At 45.9% G+C, this 18,528-nt stretch overlaps 1 protein-coding gene across 3 annotated transcripts in view; it reads right to left on the bottom strand.

Moving 5' to 3' along the window:
• The window catches only part of PPARA (peroxisome proliferator activated receptor alpha), a 75,661-nt gene that overhangs the window by 10,517 nt on the left and 46,616 nt on the right, over positions 1 to 18,528 (bottom strand). For all 3 annotated transcript variants that reach the window (XM_082665500.1, XM_082665498.1, XM_082665499.1), the window contains exons 3-7: positions 16,576 to 16,825; positions 8,630 to 8,790; positions 6,894 to 7,032; positions 5,763 to 5,968; positions 327 to 774 (exon numbers count right to left, since the gene is read on the bottom strand). In XM_082665500.1, the coding sequence (XP_082521626.1) occupies positions 327 to 774; positions 5,763 to 5,968; positions 6,894 to 7,032; positions 8,630 to 8,790; positions 16,576 to 16,783 (1,162 nt within the window). In that variant the 5' untranslated portion in view covers positions 16,784 to 16,825. The remainder of the gene's footprint in view (positions 1 to 326; positions 775 to 5,762; positions 5,969 to 6,893; positions 7,033 to 8,629; positions 8,791 to 16,575; positions 16,826 to 18,528) is intronic.

Below are 18,528 nucleotides of genomic sequence, written 5' to 3'. Positions count from 1 at the left end.
AGATTCTTTTCCCATTTAGGTTTTTACAGAATACTGAGTAGAGTTCCTTGTGCTAACACAACGTTGTAAACCAACTATACTCCAATATAAAATAAAAATTTTAAAAAATAAAAGCTCTGAAACAGAAAACAATAACATATGCTATAGTATGATATGATATTGATATCATTCTCACTGAATTCTGGTTAGTGGCAATGTGGGGCTCGGACACCCTCCTCCCCTACAGTGCTGGCTCCACCCTACTCACGTCGGATTTACCACCGCCAGATTCCTTAGGTGGGAGGCTGTGATTGCCACAGCACCAGCAGGTGAAGTCAATAACTTACCTCCACAACAAATTATAGCAGCCACAAAAAGGGAAATATCACTGTCGTCCAGCTCCAGTGCATTAAACTTCATTGCAAAATCGAACTTGGGCTCCATGATATCACAAAATGGTTTTCTTAGGCTTTTTAGAAATTCACGAGTTATAAAACCATTTCCATATGCTACCAGCATCCCGTCTTTATTCATCACAGAAGACAGCATTGCAAATATGGCCTCGTAAACTCCGTATTTCAGCAAAGTGACTTGGTCGTTCAAGTCCAAGTTTGCGAACCCCGGGATGGACTTGGCGAATTCCGTGAGCTCCGTGACCGTCTCCACAGACGTGCACTGGCAGCAGTGGAAGATGCGGACCTCTGCCTCCTTGTTCTGAATGCCGTTGGCCACCAACTTGGCCACGAGAGTCTTCTCGGCCATACATAACGTCTCCATGTCGTGTATGACAAAAGGCTGAAAAGAAAAACACCGGAATAAGTCGGGTGATTGGCGACAAGCTGTCTGCTTAATTATCAAGAAAATGATGAGTAGCTGCAGTATTCCAGCCACCTGTCGAGAATCAAATTATGTACAAAACACAGTCCTCATCCTTAAACAACCTCAAAATTAGTTGGGGACAAGAAGACATTTAATAGAGGACAATATAAATCAGTAAGAGAATAATCATCGGCGCCTAAAACTGGGTGGGGATTTCATTGCTAAGAAAGTGAAGTTCTGGGAATTCCCTGGCTGTCCAGTGGTTAGGACTCCATGCTTCCACTGTAGGGGGCACAGGTTTGATCCCTGGTCGGGGAACTAAGATCCCGTATGCCGTGTAGCATGGCCAAAAAAAAAAAAAAAGTGAAGTACTGATTTTGGCAATAAAGCTAACAAGAAAGAGAATATTAGCAAAGCACTTTAAATATTTTATAATGTCCTCTAAATTCCCAAATACTACTGCAATAGCCAGTAATTACAATAATTCTTAATTTTGCCATTTTATGAACTTCGCAGATAATCATCATTATCCGACGCTGACTGTTGAATGAATAAATTTGGCATGTAAGTAAATACAAGTCAGAACGTTGGCATTTGTGTGGAAGTAAGCAAATGAGCATCGTTAAACCCTTGCTCTTGGGGGGTAAACTGGAAAGCCTTGAAGGACCCTCGTTTCCCGGTACAGGAGACTGAAATCTTCCCACCACTGCTCCATGTTCTGAGACAAATACCGAATCCCCATGGCAGCTCCCTAAATGTGGCCTTCCCATTTGCATCTAAACCCACCGTTCCTGCCATTTTATAAAGATCTAGCAGAGGAAGGAAGAGATGGTTGGCCATGTTATTTGAAGCCAACGTGCTCAGAAGCGATGATGTATCTGGTGGGGCTTAGAAGAATGGGCACAGATACCGCTGCTGGCCAAACTTTGTGCCAGCTCTGTGTGCGGAGCGGAATAAATGGCAGGCTCTGAGGGATCTCTCTCAGCCTTAATGTGTTCTACAGACCAATGATGAAGGGGGCTGAGGCATTATTTTCGATCCCCACTGGATAAACACTGAGTGTATAAGAAGCCCAGTGATTTTAAGAATCACTCTGCCAGTGGGCAAAACACATCACTGACAGTGCCTCTGTGCCCACGGCACGGACGTGTGCCCTATTTCTGGGCTCACAAGAGCATCAGGAGGAATCAGCACAAAGCCATCTTCTGGGAACCTGCTGGGTGTACCTGGTACAGAGGTGGGTGTGTTGGGATAATGTGATGCATTGCCTACGAAATGTTTAAACAGAATTAGAATTTGCAAGATAGTGTTGGACAAAAAAAAAAAAAGATCTGATTTCACATCTGAGGAAAGGGAATATTTTTAAAATTATCTGTGAATGACTGAAAACATTCTGAATACAGAACTCAAAGCCCAATTTCTAACGATCTCAAGTTTGATGAAGGAAGAGTAAAACTGTCTCTCTCCAAAGACTTTAAAAGCAGGCCAGAACTTCCCGGTGGCCCAGTGGTTAAGAATCCACCTGCCAATGCAGGGGACATGGGTTCAAGCCCTGGTCTAAGAAGATCCCACATGCTGCAGAACAACTAAGCCCGTGCGCCACAACTGCTGAGCCTGCGCTCTAGAGCCCACAAGCCACAACTACTGAGCCTACATGCCACAACTACTGAAGCCCACGTGCCTAGAGCCCGTGCTCTGCAACAAGAGAAGCCACCACAATGAGAAGCCCGTGCACCGCAACGAAGAGTAGCCCCCGCTCGCCGCAACTAGAGAAAGCCTGCGCGCAGCAACGAAGACCCAACACAGCCAAAAATAAATAAATAAATTAAAAGCAGGCCAGATTTACCACTGTTTTGAGAAAGTCTGGGGGCAGTTCTGCTTCACAGGAAGTTGGAGCTCGGATTTAAAGTATTAACGTTTACAGGATGGACCAGAAAAATGTTTTTAAAGGACAGGTGGCAGTACTCCCTCAATTTCAGAAAATATTATAAGGCCACCTTGACTTTATTCAAATCACTGGCTTTTCAAAAGTACATTCAGCAGAAATAAAGGTGTTAAAAAAAAAAAAAAAAAGAATCCTGTTGTCAAAAAAAAACCCTTGAGAAACACTGAGTTAGATAAAGTTAGAGTCTACCAGAGTCTTTCACGTGAGTGTACACCGTGGACCTTTAAGAATGGGATTGGCATAAATAGTGGTTCCCAGTGTTTGACTGCAGAACGCTTATTATTATTATCATACTGTTGTTGTTATTTGGTAGGACATCTCTTGGACTAGCACAGACTGGCTACACAATTTGCAGGGCCCAGTGCAAAATGACAATGTGGGGTCCCTTATTCGAAAGTGCTTACGAATTTCAAGACAGCGACAGAGCACTAAACGTCAGCACAAGGCCCTCTAAGCAGGGGCGTTGTGAAGCTGGACACACGCCCAGGACGCTGGCCCTGGACTATTTTTATGTGGAACATTCTCTCATAAACGGAGACTTCAATGGTAAGAAATATTTCATTTCATGTGTATAAAATTATCGCCTGGATTTTAAAAGGCAGGCCTCATGAACAGGCAAAATTAGAAACGATCTGAATTCAAAACAAGTGCTAACATTTGAAAAATCATGTTTATTACAGCCAAAGAGATATTATAGAGTGACACCCTTGAAAGTTTGCCAGACTTTATTGAGAAACATTCTTGATTAGACTATTTTAAAAATCCAGAAGCTTATATTTAACTTTGGAATATTTTCTTTATCCTCAAGCTTGACTATGAATATATCTGATGTTACGGGTGGTCATTTCAAATCGGTGCAGCACACTGTAAAGCTTTTAAGCGGCACAAGGCAGAAAGATGCCCACTTGCCCCCAAAACCACTCCACGCCAGGACCAGAAGTCTCCCCTAACTGATAGGTATTTCCCTCGCTCACGCCTGACACTGTTCTATGTGCGTTAATGATGTTATAAGAATTCATCTCCAAAACACATCAAAACAGCATTTCCTATGAAAAGTTCGGCAGCAGCATCTTTTCGGAGAAATTTAATTGTGACTTATTGGTAGAATTGCTTTGGATGAAGTGATCTAATAAGCTCTTGGGTAGGTTTTACTACACACTTCTAGATATAGTACAAAATAGTATGTTTTTCAAGCTACTGACAAGTTATAGGTATAATATTTCAATATAACACAGCAGGCCAAACCCCACGGTGTGGTGTGAGGGGGCTGCCATTCCAGGATGCCGCCCCTCCCGGCAGCTCTGTCTCTGACCCAGCACAGATGGAGCAGAGACTGTGGCCCCAAGCTGCGCGCTCCAAGCTCTGGGGTGCATTAGGCTGGGCGGGGAGGTAGGAGGAGGGCCATGCTTCAACATACAGAGGAAATGGGGTGGGAAGTGAACCCAGCTTGGAGCAAACAGTGCCGTCAAAGGCAGTGGCTGGCCCTGGACGCTCCCTTTCAAACTGGTACCCGCGATGCTCTGCTTCGGAGGTGGGCAGAAGCAAGCAATTGACTCTCAGCAACACCCCGAATTCTGTTTTTCCTCTCCAGTGACGCCCAGTGCTGGACTATGGGTCTATCATTTGTTTCCTTAAGACCAAAAGCCAGATTCCTCTCCCAGAGTAACTGTGTGATGGCCCTCAACGGTCCAGATTTCAACTCTGGCCGCGGGGTGATGGGCTCCTGCTTAGAGTGCGTGGATCTCAGTGGGGTGTGAGAAGGATACTCCAGGGAAATCGACTTAATATTAAACGAGTGTTTGGTTCCGAGTCAAGATGACTTTTAAGTTTGCTTTGCTTTGCATTCTGAAAACCCAAGGGAGATGGAGAAGAACTCAGCAAGATCTAAAAGGATTCCAAGAGAGCAAAAATTGGGGTTGCTTTAATTTGGGGCTATACGAATCATTTCCAGGATAGAAATTCAAAGGTAAGAGATTACTTTGCTTTTACCCTTGTGATCTGGAAAGGGTTAGGGTGGAGTTTCTTGGAGCCTCTGGGGCCGCCCAGCATGGGTGTGGCTTTATGATTTAACAAGAGTTTGTTTGAACCCTCCTAAATTACCTCAGCCTATTGAATTGGAAAATTCACGGCAGAATGAAAAGACTCAGTAAAAAAGAGGTTTGGTTTGTTCATGAAGGTAAGTAGCTTGTGAGATGCTTTATTTTCCTGTGACTGAAAATTCCAGCTTGTAATTCCCAATAAAGATGGCTTCAAGCTACTCATTAGGACAAATGAAACCTGTTTCACCACTCTCACAGGAGAAAGGCAAAACGTCTTCATTCGCCAGCCTTGGGCCATCCCCCTCTTTGAAGGTAGCTCTGAGATTAGGCCTGTAATGGAGACAGAGGCTTAGCTAACTGTGAGGTGGGTACAGGGTGGAATCAGGCAGGAGAGGCGAAGTGTAGGCGTCCACAAGGGGCAATCTTAGTTGCTACCGAGAAGGTCCAGAACTGTCCCAAAAGACAATAAAGTTTCTGTAAACAAAGGACCCTTTCTAAGCCCCGAGATGTCATTTCCTTCTCATTGGAGAAAAAGAAGGTGGGCAGGGGGTAGGAAGGGGGAGGTCGGAGAGGAGAAGGTAGCTTTAGGGGAAAGGATGTGAGAGCACACTTTGAGAGGGAAGTGAATAGTTTCATTTTCTGGCATTAAAATAGGGATTAAAACAAAATCACTTAAGAAGCAACCCTAGAATCTGGTAAACTATTAACCAGACTTTGAGTGCATTAATTACAGAGTCATTATAAGAACTTGGTTGCTAGGAGCTCTGAGGTGGATCAAATGGGATGGGAGTTGCTGCTGGGCTACGTTTTATAGTCTCTGAAGGAAATGTTTCCATTGCATTGTCTCCCATTTGCGCTGGGGATAAATATGATTTTCTCAGCATTTAGGACATACTTCCTCAATCCTCCTCCTCGACTCTAGCTGACGTGTTGCCCAAGAAGCACTTCAGATGATAATAACCAGCGGCAAAGCCACCTACCGGATTGTTGCTGGCCTTTCCCGCGAGGATGACCCGGGCCTTAACCTTGTTCATGTTGAAGTTCTTCAAGTACGCCTCGTAAATCCTCTTAGCGAGAGATTTGAGATCTGCGGTTTCAGAATTTTTTTCTAGGTCATGTTCACATGTAAGGATTTCTGCTTTCAATTTTGCTTTTTCCGATCTTGGCATTCGTCCAAAACGAATCGCTGGGGGTCGGAGAGGAGAAACGGAAGAACGGAAAACACAGAGAAATGAACAACAAAACACGGCACGAGGACTAATGGCTGGATGAAAGGTTCACACCACGGGTTAGACTGTGAGCAAACATGCATGGGTAAGTTACCATCCACTTCTCAGCACTGTTCAGCTTTCTCCCTTGGAGAGATGAAAATAAACCTCAAACCCCATATATCCTGGACTTTTTAAAAAGCTTGAAATTAAAGGTGGCACCATGACTCACTTTATCAGTAGGATGGGCTTAAGGTCACTTCATGTCGTTAGGTACATAATTGAGCCTTTCGGTTAAGGAGATGGAAGTGAGCATTAGAAGGAGTTAACATAGTACCTTTTCCTTTTACCAGAAGGTAGACATGCAACTCTTACGAACACATTATTTGAAATTCACTTTCCTATAGTAATTGGCAGATTCTAAAATAAGAGTATGGGGACTGCCCTGGTGGTCCAGTGGTTAGGACTCCGAGCTTCCGCTGCGGGGGACCCAGGTTCAATCCCTGGTCGGGGAACTAAGATCCCGAGAGCCGAGCAGCACGGCCAAAACAAAAAAAAATAATAAGAGTAGGATTGAATATAATTAAATTCATAACATGGTCACATGTTTGCAATGGCACATGCTTCATACATATGATATGAACATCAAGACATCCCAGTGGTTTCCAATGGGTTTCAAAATCTTGTATCAAAGTTGTACCATCTGAAGTTTCTAACAGTATTTCCAAGGGTTCTACTGGATCTCTGTTATTCGAGGCTTATTTTTCTTAGGCTATCATGTTACAAAATGACCCGAGCATTAAATGCTGCAGCACATTCATTCAAAATACAGTCTGTTCCGACCCGATAAGGGGGGTAAACTGAGGCATGGGTGGGGAAAATGCGATAGACAACCTTACCTACCATTATGGGACATCCCAACTGAAAGGCACTTGTGAAAACGACAATACTGGCACTTATTCCGGTTCTTTTTCTGAATCTTGCAGCTACGGTCACATGTGTCATATGCCAGCTTTAGCCGAATAGTTCTCCGAAAGAAACCCTGTGGATTGAGGTACAGTTTATTAAAGAATATGGGCCACTGAGGAATCAGTGTCATTCCTTTATTCACGTTTCCTGTTGCTCATTTATTGTTTTTTTGTTTTTGTTTTTGTTTTTGTTTTTGTTTTTTTTGCAGTACGCGGGCCTCTCACTGCTGCGGCCTCTCCCGTTGCGGAGCACAGGTTCCAGACACGCAGGCTCAGCGGCCATGGCTCACGGGCCCAGCCGCTCCGCGGCATGTGGGATCTTCCCAGACCGGGGCACGAACCCGTGTCCTCTGCATCGGCAGGCGGACTCTCAACCACTGCGCCACCAGGGAAGCCCCTATTGTCTTTTTTTAAATGAACGAAATGTAGAGAAACAGTTTATCTAGAAAGTCTGATGTAATTGGGGCAAATTGGAAATTGGAAATTTCATTACATGTAAAATGAAAAACAATAAAATGAGGCAAAAGTCAAAGTAATTTCAACACGTCCTCACCTGGCCTGGGAAGACACAATCACAGTCTCCTGAAGAGTGACTCTGCCTTGCTAAGATTTATACAAATGTGACTTTCTCTTCTGAGGACAGATCCATATTTGTGACTAAAAAGTTCTAAGAATTTTTGTAAGAGAATATTAACTCTCTAAAGGACAAAGATTATATAATAAAAGGAAGCCAGCTGGTTGTAAATAATTTTCTCTTTATAAAAGTGTCTTAGGGACTTCTCTGGCAGCCCACTGGTTAGGCCTTAGCGCTTCCCCTGCAGGGGGCATGGGTTCCGTCCCTGGTGGGGGAACTAAGATCACGTGTGCCGCGTGCTAAGGCACAACCAAAACAAAACAAAAACAAAAACAAATAAAAATATCTTAAACTTTACTTCAGTAAAGAACCAACTTTACTATTTAGTTCATAAAAAAACAAAAGTAAACCAAGGTGACTAACCATGGCCCTGCAGAAAAGGCCACTTTGCAAGTAGTTTTTTTCAAGGTATGTGGCTGGCAAATTGTGAGGGTTTATATTTACACTGGCTCTTTCCTCTTTGCTTTCCGGTCATCCTTCCGTAGTTCTGCTGGAGGACACGGCCTGACCCCCTGCACCGCGGGCTCTGGGTCACCTCTGGTTAGAGGTCCAGCTGAGCTGGCACAAGAATAAGGATATACACGAGGGTGCTCGTGGTTCGGGTGGACAGGCCCCCGGCGTGCAGGAAGGGGCTGCCGGGGAGGACACAGCCGCGGGGCTGGTCGTCGCCCAGCACGTGCTGCAGGATCCTGACATCTCTGACGGTCGTGAGAACCCTTGCCCTCCGTGACCTTCTGATGAGGGTGGAGAGAGAAAGTGGACAAAACTCTCTGACCTCGCATCCAAATGAAGGGAGCATCTTTAATGTGGTTTATTTTCTGTTAAAGAACTCACCCTCTACGTCACTTACAAAGAACAGCCCAGCAACATGCCATAGACTTTCCAAAGAGAGAAAGGAATGTGTTACGTGGGTCAGTTTCCGATCTACAACTTGAGCAGAACTTTCTTAGTAGTGACAAACATTTGTGTATCAAATAAAAGGAACCACACGTAGTCCCCGAAAGGCCACCTTTCTCCCCATCCAGCGTCCACCGTACCTTGCAGCCTTCACATGCGTGAACTCCGTAATGGTAGCCCGAGGCTTTGTCCCCACAGATTCTACACTCGATGTTCAGTGCTACACTGGACGATTCCTCGGCGCTGCCAGGAACCACAGGGTAAGAGATGGACGAGGGACTCGAGGCTGGTGAGAGGGTGTCTAGGAACACAAGGGGAAGATTTACGAATATTCACAGCCTCGCCATCCGACGTCGAAACCAGCTTTCTGAGGACCTGAGTTCACGGGTGAGGCATTTAGTGGGGAGGCATCAGCTGGTGGGCAGGGCTCCCATGCTGCATCCACCCTGGCCTGGCCCTTGCACACCCTCTGTGCTCCCACAGTGACCACGTCGCCGGCATCCCTGCAGCACCCACCCAAGGGGCTCCCCAACTGAGAAACAACTTTACTTTTTAATCCATAAAAAACAAAACAAAATGGACTAAACCATGGCCCTGCCGAAAAGGCCACTTTGCAAGTAGCCTTGTTCACACAAACGGTTACAGCAGCTTTATTCCTTTCTTTTTTGGGCGGGGGCGGGGGATACTATTTTATTAACATTTAAACGTCACCAACAATGAGCTCAAGTATATGCTAGCCACATGCTCAGATTTTTTTTTTTTTAAATAAATTTATTTATTTATTTTTGGCCGCGTTGGGTCTTGTTGCTGCGCGCAGGCTTTCTCTAGTTGCGGTGAGCGGGGGCTACTCTTCGTTGCGGTGTGCGGGCTTCTCATGGCGGTGGCTTCTCTTGTTGCGGAGCACGGGCTCTAGGCACGTGGGCTTTGGTAGTTGCAGTACGTGGGCTCAGTAGTTGTGGCTCACGGGCTTAGTTGCTCCTGCGACATGCTCAGATTTTTGACACAAAGATAAAATGGACAGACAGCTTTAAGGGTGCAATGTATTTAACACTGCACAATATAGTCGACAATTAGACAATCTAGGGGGTGGTATAACTATACGCTACAAGTATAGTGACAAGCCCCGGAACTGGAGGAAAAACCCGCCATTCAGGACTTAGCAGAGGTCCTTGCGGCGGCTTTATTATCCTTAGTTGCCCAAAATCGACGTGTCCTACACAGAATTCATTGCTTTCTTTGCGTCCTCGCTTCCAGCCCTTTTGTAATTGTTAACTCAGTAAATGGCATCAGAATATAGAATAAAAATCCGTGTGGGCAACACAAAAGCACAATCCATGAAAGAAAAAAAAAGAAGCTGGACTTTCTTTTTTTTTTGCGGTACGCGGGCCCCTCACTGTTGTGGCCTCTCCCGTTGCCGAGCACAGGCTCCGGACGCGCAGGCTCAGCGGCCATGGCTCACAGGCCCAGCCGCTCCGCGGCATGTGGGATCTTCCTGGACCAGGCACGAACCTGTGTCCCCTGCATCGGCAGGCGGACTCTCAACCACTGCGCCACCAGGGAAGCCCTGTGTCGTATTTTAGATTCTACATATAAGTGATATCATACGATACTTGTCTTTCTCTGACTTATATCACTTAGTGTGATAATCTCTAGGTCCATCTATGTTGCTGCAAATGGCATTATTTCATTCTTTTTAATGACCGAGTAATATTCCATTGTCTTCTTTATCCGTTCCTCGTCAATGGAAATTTAGGTTGCTTCCATGTCCTGGCTATTGTAAATAGTGCTTTAGCAGCTCTACTCTTTTTTTTGGCTGTGGCATGTGGCCTGTGAGATCTTAGTTCCCCGACCAGGGATTGAACCCAGGTCCTCGGCAGTGAAAGCACAGAGTCCTAACCACTGGACCGCTGGGGGAATTCCCCAGCAGCATTATTCTTAATTGCCAAAAATCAGAAGCAACCAAGATGCTTCAATAGGTGAGGCCAATCCCCAAAGGCTACAAACTATACGATTCTTAATATCCGACATTTGTGGAAAGGCAGAAATAGAGCCGTGGTAAAAAAAAAATCAGTGGTTGGAGTAGGGGTCGGGGAGGCAGGGTTGAGTAGGTGAAGCCCAGTGGCTTCTTGGACGTGGTGAAATTATTCACATGAAAATGTCATGGTGAATACAGGACACAATGCACTTGTCAAAATCCACAGAAGGTTACAGTACAGAGTGAACTTTAAACGTGTGCAAATGAACCAAAAAAAAAAAAATGAGGAGGTCCAGAGATTCCAGGATGGCATACAGAATGTGATGATACAATCTATATCACAAATGTAAGAAACATTCGTAGGAAACCTCGCTGAAGATATTTGTGTAAGTGACCTTGAAACGAATGGAGTCTGTGAGACCAAAGGCAAAAGAACTGCCCCTGGACGCTGTCCCCAGCCGATAAAGTTGTTTCCCACAGGGCTTTGCGTGAGCAGTTCTGATGCCACCGCACTGGAAATGAACAACTAATTGTTCATTTAATGATGGTGACTGAATGGATGGCTGGGCCAGGTCTCTCACTGTTGGAGTGTGAGCTCATTGATACAGCGACAGGAGGAGGCTAAAGTGGTCCATGTGGTGGTGGATTAGAGGTGCAGACGTCTGTCTGAACTCACGTTTACCCTGACCTTGAGACAGACAGCTATACACAGAAATACAGACGTGTACATACATGCGTCAGTATGTACACATGTATGTCTCTGCTCTATCAGCTGAGAGAGCCTAAAAGAAAAGATACTCCAGGGAATTCCCCTGCGGTCCAGCGGTTAGGGCTCCGCACTTTCACCGCCGAGGGCACGGGTTCAATCCCTGGTCGGGGAATAAGATCCCGCACGCCGCTTGGTGCGACCAAAAAGAAAAAAAGAAAAAAGATATTCCAATAGCAACCTGAAATGCTTAGAGGGAACAGTGTACTGAGGGCTAAGAGGCAGTCCCGTGACCACCACTCACGGCGGAAAAATCTCAGAATCCTTGGGGCACTGGCTAAAATACTCAAAAGGGTTTTGCCTCTGAATTGGGGCAAAATTACTTCTAGCATCAACACTGCTCTGGTTCCGTCTAACAAAGCTTAACCACAGGACCTGAAAGGCTCAACATTTTCCACGTAACTTAACTGCATTTCAGAATAAAACTCAAGAATATTCGTGCAAATACAAAATTCTCCATCATCAACAAAGTTCACGATGGATGGTATCTGATAACAAATTGTAGAACATGCAAAGAGGCAGAAAAGCGTGACCCGTTCCACTCCTGTCCACCCGCGAGAAGTGAAAGCACTGTCCACACAGAGGTGCGTACACGAGCTTTCCCGGCAGCTTTATCTGTCGCAGCCAGACCCGGAAACAATCGGAGGTTCGTCAATAGCGTGGATAACCTGTGGCAAATCCATACAGTGGGTTTTAGAAAATGAACTGTTGTAGATGCTACCAACGCAGATGAATGTCAAGATAATTGTGCTGAGTGAAAGGGGTCAGACTAAGAAGAGTTCACACTGCATGATTCCATTCATGTACAATTCTAGGAAGTACAAACGGATGGATCATGATAGAGAGCAGCAGCTCAGCGGCACCTGGGGAGGGAGAGAGGCATGAGGGTGGGGAAGAGGGATTACTAAAGGGCACACGTAAACTTTGGGGTGAGGGGTGTGGAATTTGATGGTGCTGTTGGTTTCACAAGTCTGTGCGTGTGCGTGCGTGTGTGTGTGTACATCCAATTGCACACTTTAAATATGTGAAGTTTTTATGTCAGCAAAGCTGCTAAGAACAATTGAGGGGTGGGGTGAGAAAGATAGATGGGCTGAGTAGGCAGCCTCACCCATCTGGTCTCCCAAGGAGTCAAGTTTAAACTGAATGCGTTTTATAGTCGGTCCTCCCATATTTGCAATTTACATAACTTAAAAATATCACCCAAGGGAGCCGTTACATACAAAGATGAAAAATCTAGTTTACAAATAAGCAATCATTTTATCTCTCAAATCAATTGGAAACAATAACAATGAAAAGCCTGGAAAGGAGACAAAGCAAGATTTTAAGAATTTTGAGATGACTCCAAACGGCCAAAAGGATTAATAAACACAGTAAGGAGAACCGAAGTGAAATAAAACTGGATGACCACACACCCCCCACCTTAACGGCCAGGGGCCAAAAGTCAAGGATGTGTGTCTAGTACACTTCAGTGCGGTCACTTTTTGTAAGTTCCCTTTTTTTTTTCTTTTTGCCATAGTGCAGACCCCATCACAAACAACGGCACAGTGCAGACCCACGTACATGTCCCCTTTTAAACAGCGCCCGTCCCCAGTGGGCTTGCTGGATTTAGAGCTCGTGCACTTTCAGCCACTCTCTCCACGCACACGGGTTTATCGGTGAACTTGGCTGCCAGCGGAGTACAAATGCTCCCTTTCCCACCGTCACCAAGGTCAGTGCACAGTCGTGAAAATCATCTTCCTGGAGTGGGAAGACGGGAACAGACGGTCGGGGAAACATGCTCCAGACCGAGATCGTGACACAAGGGGGCCCACGGCGGGGGAAGAACACAGAGAGCTTATATCAGATGCTGCAGGGAGAACCTTCTCGATTCCCCAAGAAAGCCTGCACAGTCCGAGCTCGGAGCTCAAAACCACACACACACACACCTCCTGGCCAGTCCAAACCCAACTCCTCCAGTCCCAGCCAAGACCCACTTCTTCTTTTTTAACATCTTTATTGGGGTATAATTGCTTTACAATGGTGTGTTAGTTTCTGCTTTATAACAAAGTGAATCAGTTATACATATACACATGTTCCCATATCTCTTCCCTCTTGCGTCTCCCTCCCTCCCACCCTCCCTATCCCACCCCTCCAGGCGGTCACAAAGCACCGAGCCAATATCCCTGTGCCATGCGGCTGCTTCCCACTAGCTATCTACCTTACTACGTTTGTTAGTGTGTATATGTCCATGACTCTGTCTCGCCCTGTCACAGCTCACCCTTCCCCCTCCCCATAACCTCAAGTCCGTTCTCCAGTAGGTCTGTGTCTTTATTCCTGTCTTACCCCTAGGTTCTTCATGACATTTTTTTTTTCTTAAATTCCATATATATGTGTTAGCATACGGTATTTGTCTTTTTCTTTCTGACTTACTTCACTCTGTATGACAGACTCTAGGTCTGTCCACCTCATTACAAATAGCTCAATTTCGTTTCTTTTTATGGCTGAGTAATATTCCATTGTATATATGTGTCACATCTTCTTTATCCATTCATCCGATGATGGGCACTTAGGTTGTTTCCATCTCCGGGCTATTGTAAATAGAGCTGCAATGAACATTTTGGTACATGACTCTTTTTGAATTTTGGTTTTCTCAGGGTATATGCCCAGTAGTAATATTGCTGGGTTGTATGGTAGTTTTATTTTCAGTTTTTTAAGGAAACTCCATACTGTTCTCCATAGTGGCTATATCAATTTACATTCCCACTAACAGTGCAAGAGGGTTCCCTTTTCTCCACACCCTCTCCAGCATTTATTGTTTCTAGATTTTTTGATGATGGCCATTCTGGTGTGAGATGATATCTCACTGTAGTTTTGACTTGCATTTCTCTAATGATTAATGATGTTGAGCATTCTTTCATGTGTTTGTTGGCAGTCTGTATATCTTCTTTGGAGAAATGTCTATTTAGGTCTTCTGCCCGTTTTTGGATTGGGCTGTTTGTTTTTTTGTTATTGAGCTGCATGAGCTGCTTGTAAATTCTGGAGATTAATCCTTTGTCAGTTGCTTCATTTGCAAATATTTTCTCCCATTCTGAGGGTTGTCTTTTGGTCTTGTTTATGGTTTCCTTTGCTGTGCAAAAGCTTTGACGTTTCATTAGGTCCCATTTGTTTATTTTTGTTTTTATTTCCATTACTCTAGGAGGTGGGTCAGAAAGGATCTTGCTGTGATTTATGTCATAGAGTGTTCTGCCTATGTTTTCCTCTAAGAGTTTGATAGTTTCTGGCCTTACATTTAAGACCCACTTCTTTTAAGGCCTGTGTTTCCTTATTAATTTTCTGTCTGGAAGGTCTGTCCATTGGTGTAAGTGGGGTGTTAAAGTCCTCCACTATTACTGTGTTACTGTCGATTTCCCCTTTTATGGCTGTTCGCATCTACCTCATATAGCAGCGTAGGTGCTCCTACGCTGGGTGCATATATATTTATAATTGTTAAATCTTCTTCTTCTTGGATTGTTCCCTTGATCATTATGTAGCGTCCTTCCTTGTCTCCTGTAAAAGTCTTTATTTTAAAGTCTATTTTGGGGCTTCTCTGGTGGCACAGTGGTTGGGAGTCTGCCTGCCATTGCAGGGGACACGGGTTCGAGCCCTGGTCCGGGAAGATCCCACATGCCGCAGAGCAACTAAGCCCGTGCACCACAACTAGTAAGCCTGCACTCTAGAGCCCGCGAGCCACAACTACTGAGGCCGCACGCCACAGCTACTGAAGCCCGTGCACCTAGAGCCCATGCTCCACAACAAGAGAAGCCACCGAAATGAGAAGCCCGCGCACCGCAAGGAAGAGTAGCCCCCGCTTGCCACAACTAGAGAAAGCCGGCACACAGCAACGAAGACCCAACACAGCCAAAAATAAATAAATTTTTAAAAAATTTAAAAATAAAGTCTACTTTGTCTGATCCAAAACCCACTTCTGCCAAGAAGTACAGTGGAGTCAAGTCCACCCCAGACAGGGCTTCCTTTCAATCAAGGTACAATTTACACCACATTATACCGGGGTGGCTTAAACGTTGCTCAGAAAGATGAACTGTGCAACGATTTCCTCTTTCACAGCAAGGTGACCTGAGCAGACCCCGTGTTTTATTTCTTTGTACCTGCACTGGCTGATGCCTGATGTAGTTTTTTTTTCCTACTGTCACCATCTTGAAATTTATTTTTTCGGTTTTACTATTTTTTTATTGAAGTATAGTTGATTTACGATGTTGTGTTAGTTTCTGCTGTACAGCAAAGTGATTCAGTTATACATACACATACATTCCTTTTTTAAATATTCTTTTCCATTATGATTTATCATAGGATATTGAATATAGTTCTCTGTGCTATACAGTAGGACCTTGCTGTGCATCCATTCTATATATAACAGCTTACCAGGGAGTAGAGAGATGGTTCAGATACATTTCCAGATAAAAGAGAGTGATTTTTATTACAGTAGGAGTCTCTGCTTTAAAGAAATATAAACTCACAGCATTTAAAAAATGCCGCTGACTGCTGAATTTCAAGCATTATGTGGTTTATGTACAGCTTTTAAAAAGAAGGCATACTTGTTGGTTATTTATTTTATTATTTTTTTGCAGTACGCGGGCCTCTCACTGTTGTGGCCTCTCCCGTTGCAGAGCACAGGCTCCGGATGCGCAGGCCCAGCGGCCACGGCTCACGGGCCCAGCGGCTCCGCGGCATGTAGGATCTTCCCGGACCGGGGCACGAACCCGTGTCCCCTGCATCGGCAGGCAGACTCTCAACCACTGCGCCACCAGGGAAGCCGGTTATTTATTTTTAATATAGAAGTGTGTACATGTCAATCCCAAACTCCCTAACTATCTGTCCCCGCCGGGTAACCGTATTTAACATAAATAACCAACAGGGACAAAAGATTAAAATTCAAAAAAAAAATCAGTCACCCAGGATGCACTCAAAGAGTTGCCCACAGGGAGGTGTGTCACAGAGCTGCTCATCACGGTGAAAAATTACACACAGGCTGCTCAGGTAAGTTACATGCAAGAGATTACTCCGTAGTGTAAAAATGATATTTTCAGGTGAAAAATCAAATGAGCTACACACTTATGGTGTGTGCACTCTTATGTGTATATTATACTTCAATAAAAAGTTTATCCAAAAAAAAAACAAAAAAAGAAGGCATACTATGATATGCAAGACACGCCTGGAAAGTTTCAAGGCCCAGTGGCACTGCGTGTCGTGCTTTCACGCATCTGAAGATTTTAATGCAGAGAGACGTGTCTTCTCCAGGTAAAGAGAACAACTTTCTCTGTGGAAAAAAACGTTTCCAGATAAAGCTTTCTAGGAAGTAGCACACTTACCTGTAATAACGGAGCCATCTGATCCTGGACCACTTCCTAAATACTGGTATTCTGTAAAACTAAAGCTTCCAGAACTGTCCTCACCAATGGACTGAGAAATATCTTGAATGGTTCTCATTTCTTGTAGGAATTCTTCAGAGAGTGGGCTTTCCAGATCATCAGCCTCGAGGGGGGAGAGGGGACCGATCGGGCTCTCTGTGTCCACCATCTCGACCGGATGGAGCTGGTCCCACTGCCGGGCTCCACGTTCCTGGGAGGAGAGAGAAGTCATGGGTGAAGTGGACATAGCAGAACACTGGTTTTCCTTGAACAAAAACCTCATTTATCAGCAGAGACACTCCTGAACTCACAATCTAAAAAGTAACGTTGTTGGCCACCTTACCTCCGCTTGCCTCTTGACAAGCTCATTAAGAAAATGGAAATCTTTATTATTTTTCTTTTATTTTGGCCGAGCAGCTTGCGGGATCTCAGTTTCCCAAGCAGGGATTAAACCCAGACCCCTGCAGTGAAAGGCACTAGGCCACCAGGGAACTCCCAAGAAAATGAAGATCTCTAAACAAGAACACGTCTCAGGAGCCAGAGGTGAGCAGGCCAGGAATCATTCATGCGCCGTCGAGCACACACTGCGTATCCGAGGTGGACGAAAACAGCAGAGGACACACATAAAGTCCCCGCTGTCCCAGAATGCACCTTCTGGTGGGGACAGGCCTGGACAGTCTGCAGGGGGAGGATGGGGAAGGACACTGCCCTACATGACCGGCCAGGGAGGACCTCTCAGAAAAGGGGCGCAGACACCTGCAGGAATGAGGCAGTGAGCTGTACGGACATTTTGGGTAGAATGTTCCAGCAAAAGAAGCGGCAAGTGAAAAGCCCCCAGGATGGAAGCATGCGGGTACTTCCAGGCATGCGCAGGCCAGTCTGGCTCAGGTGGGAGCCCGGGGGGAGTGGGACGGGCAGGCAGTCGGCACACACGCTGGAGGCAATATTATATGTTCTCCTTGCACCCGTGGGGGGAGTCACGTAGGTATGCCTAAAGAACGAGTGCGCCATAACAAATACATCGTGGAGTTAAAAAAATCTGAACATGTCAGTCCCCGACAGCGCTAGGCTGCTTCAACTCACACACAGAAGAACGCTCTCCACGTGGGCACTGTTACGGGCCGCACCGTGTCCCCCCAGATTCCGCTGCGGGCGTCCTAACCCTTAGGACCTCAGAATGTGGTTGCCTTTGGAGATAATAAAGAGGTGATTCCACTAAAATGAGGTGTTTAGAGGGGGCCCTAATCCAATCTGGCTGGTGTCCTTATAAGAAGAGGAGATTTGGACACACAAAGAGAGACAGCGGGGAGCACACACAGAGGGGCGACCACGTGAAGACCCGGCGGGAAGGCCGCCGCCTGCAAGCCAAGCAGAGGGGCCTCGGGGAACCCAAAGCCGCCGACACTTTGATCTTGGACTTCAAGCCTCCAGGACTGTGAGAAGTAAATGCCTGCTATTTAGGGGCCCCAGTCAGTGGCCCATTGTTAGGGCAGCCGAGCACATGCGCACAGGTACAAAGTCAAAACAGCGGTCCTTCCCGTGACGGCTGGCTTCAGGCTCTTGCTCAAGCCTCTGAAACCACTTCCTGTGACCCTCAGCCTTGTGCCTGTTCTCCTAGCTCGACATGGGCCCTGGTGACGCTGTCTCCCCGGATCTCGCCCTGGTCGCCATCCCCCACCCCCAGGGTGACCAGTGGCACTGGGCCATCGCCTCATCCAGACCTCCCTGTGCTGTCCGCCTCTGTGCCAGGCCCCAGCCCCCCTGCCTGAACCCCCCTCCCATCCCTGCCTTCCCCAGGCCCCGCTCCAGGTCCACCCTTGAGCCTCGTAGGGTCCCTTCTCGCCAACGGGGCCGACAAGGTGACATTTAGCTTCTGAAACGGTCACAGGGAAGCCCAAGGCTCACATCGCGGAC

Source organism: Grampus griseus (assembly GCF_964374135.1).
Source record: "Grampus griseus genome assembly, chromosome: 11".
Taxonomy (NCBI): domain Eukaryota; kingdom Metazoa; phylum Chordata; class Mammalia; order Artiodactyla; family Delphinidae; genus Grampus; species Grampus griseus.
This window is presented reverse-complemented; position numbering and strand designations above follow the sequence as displayed.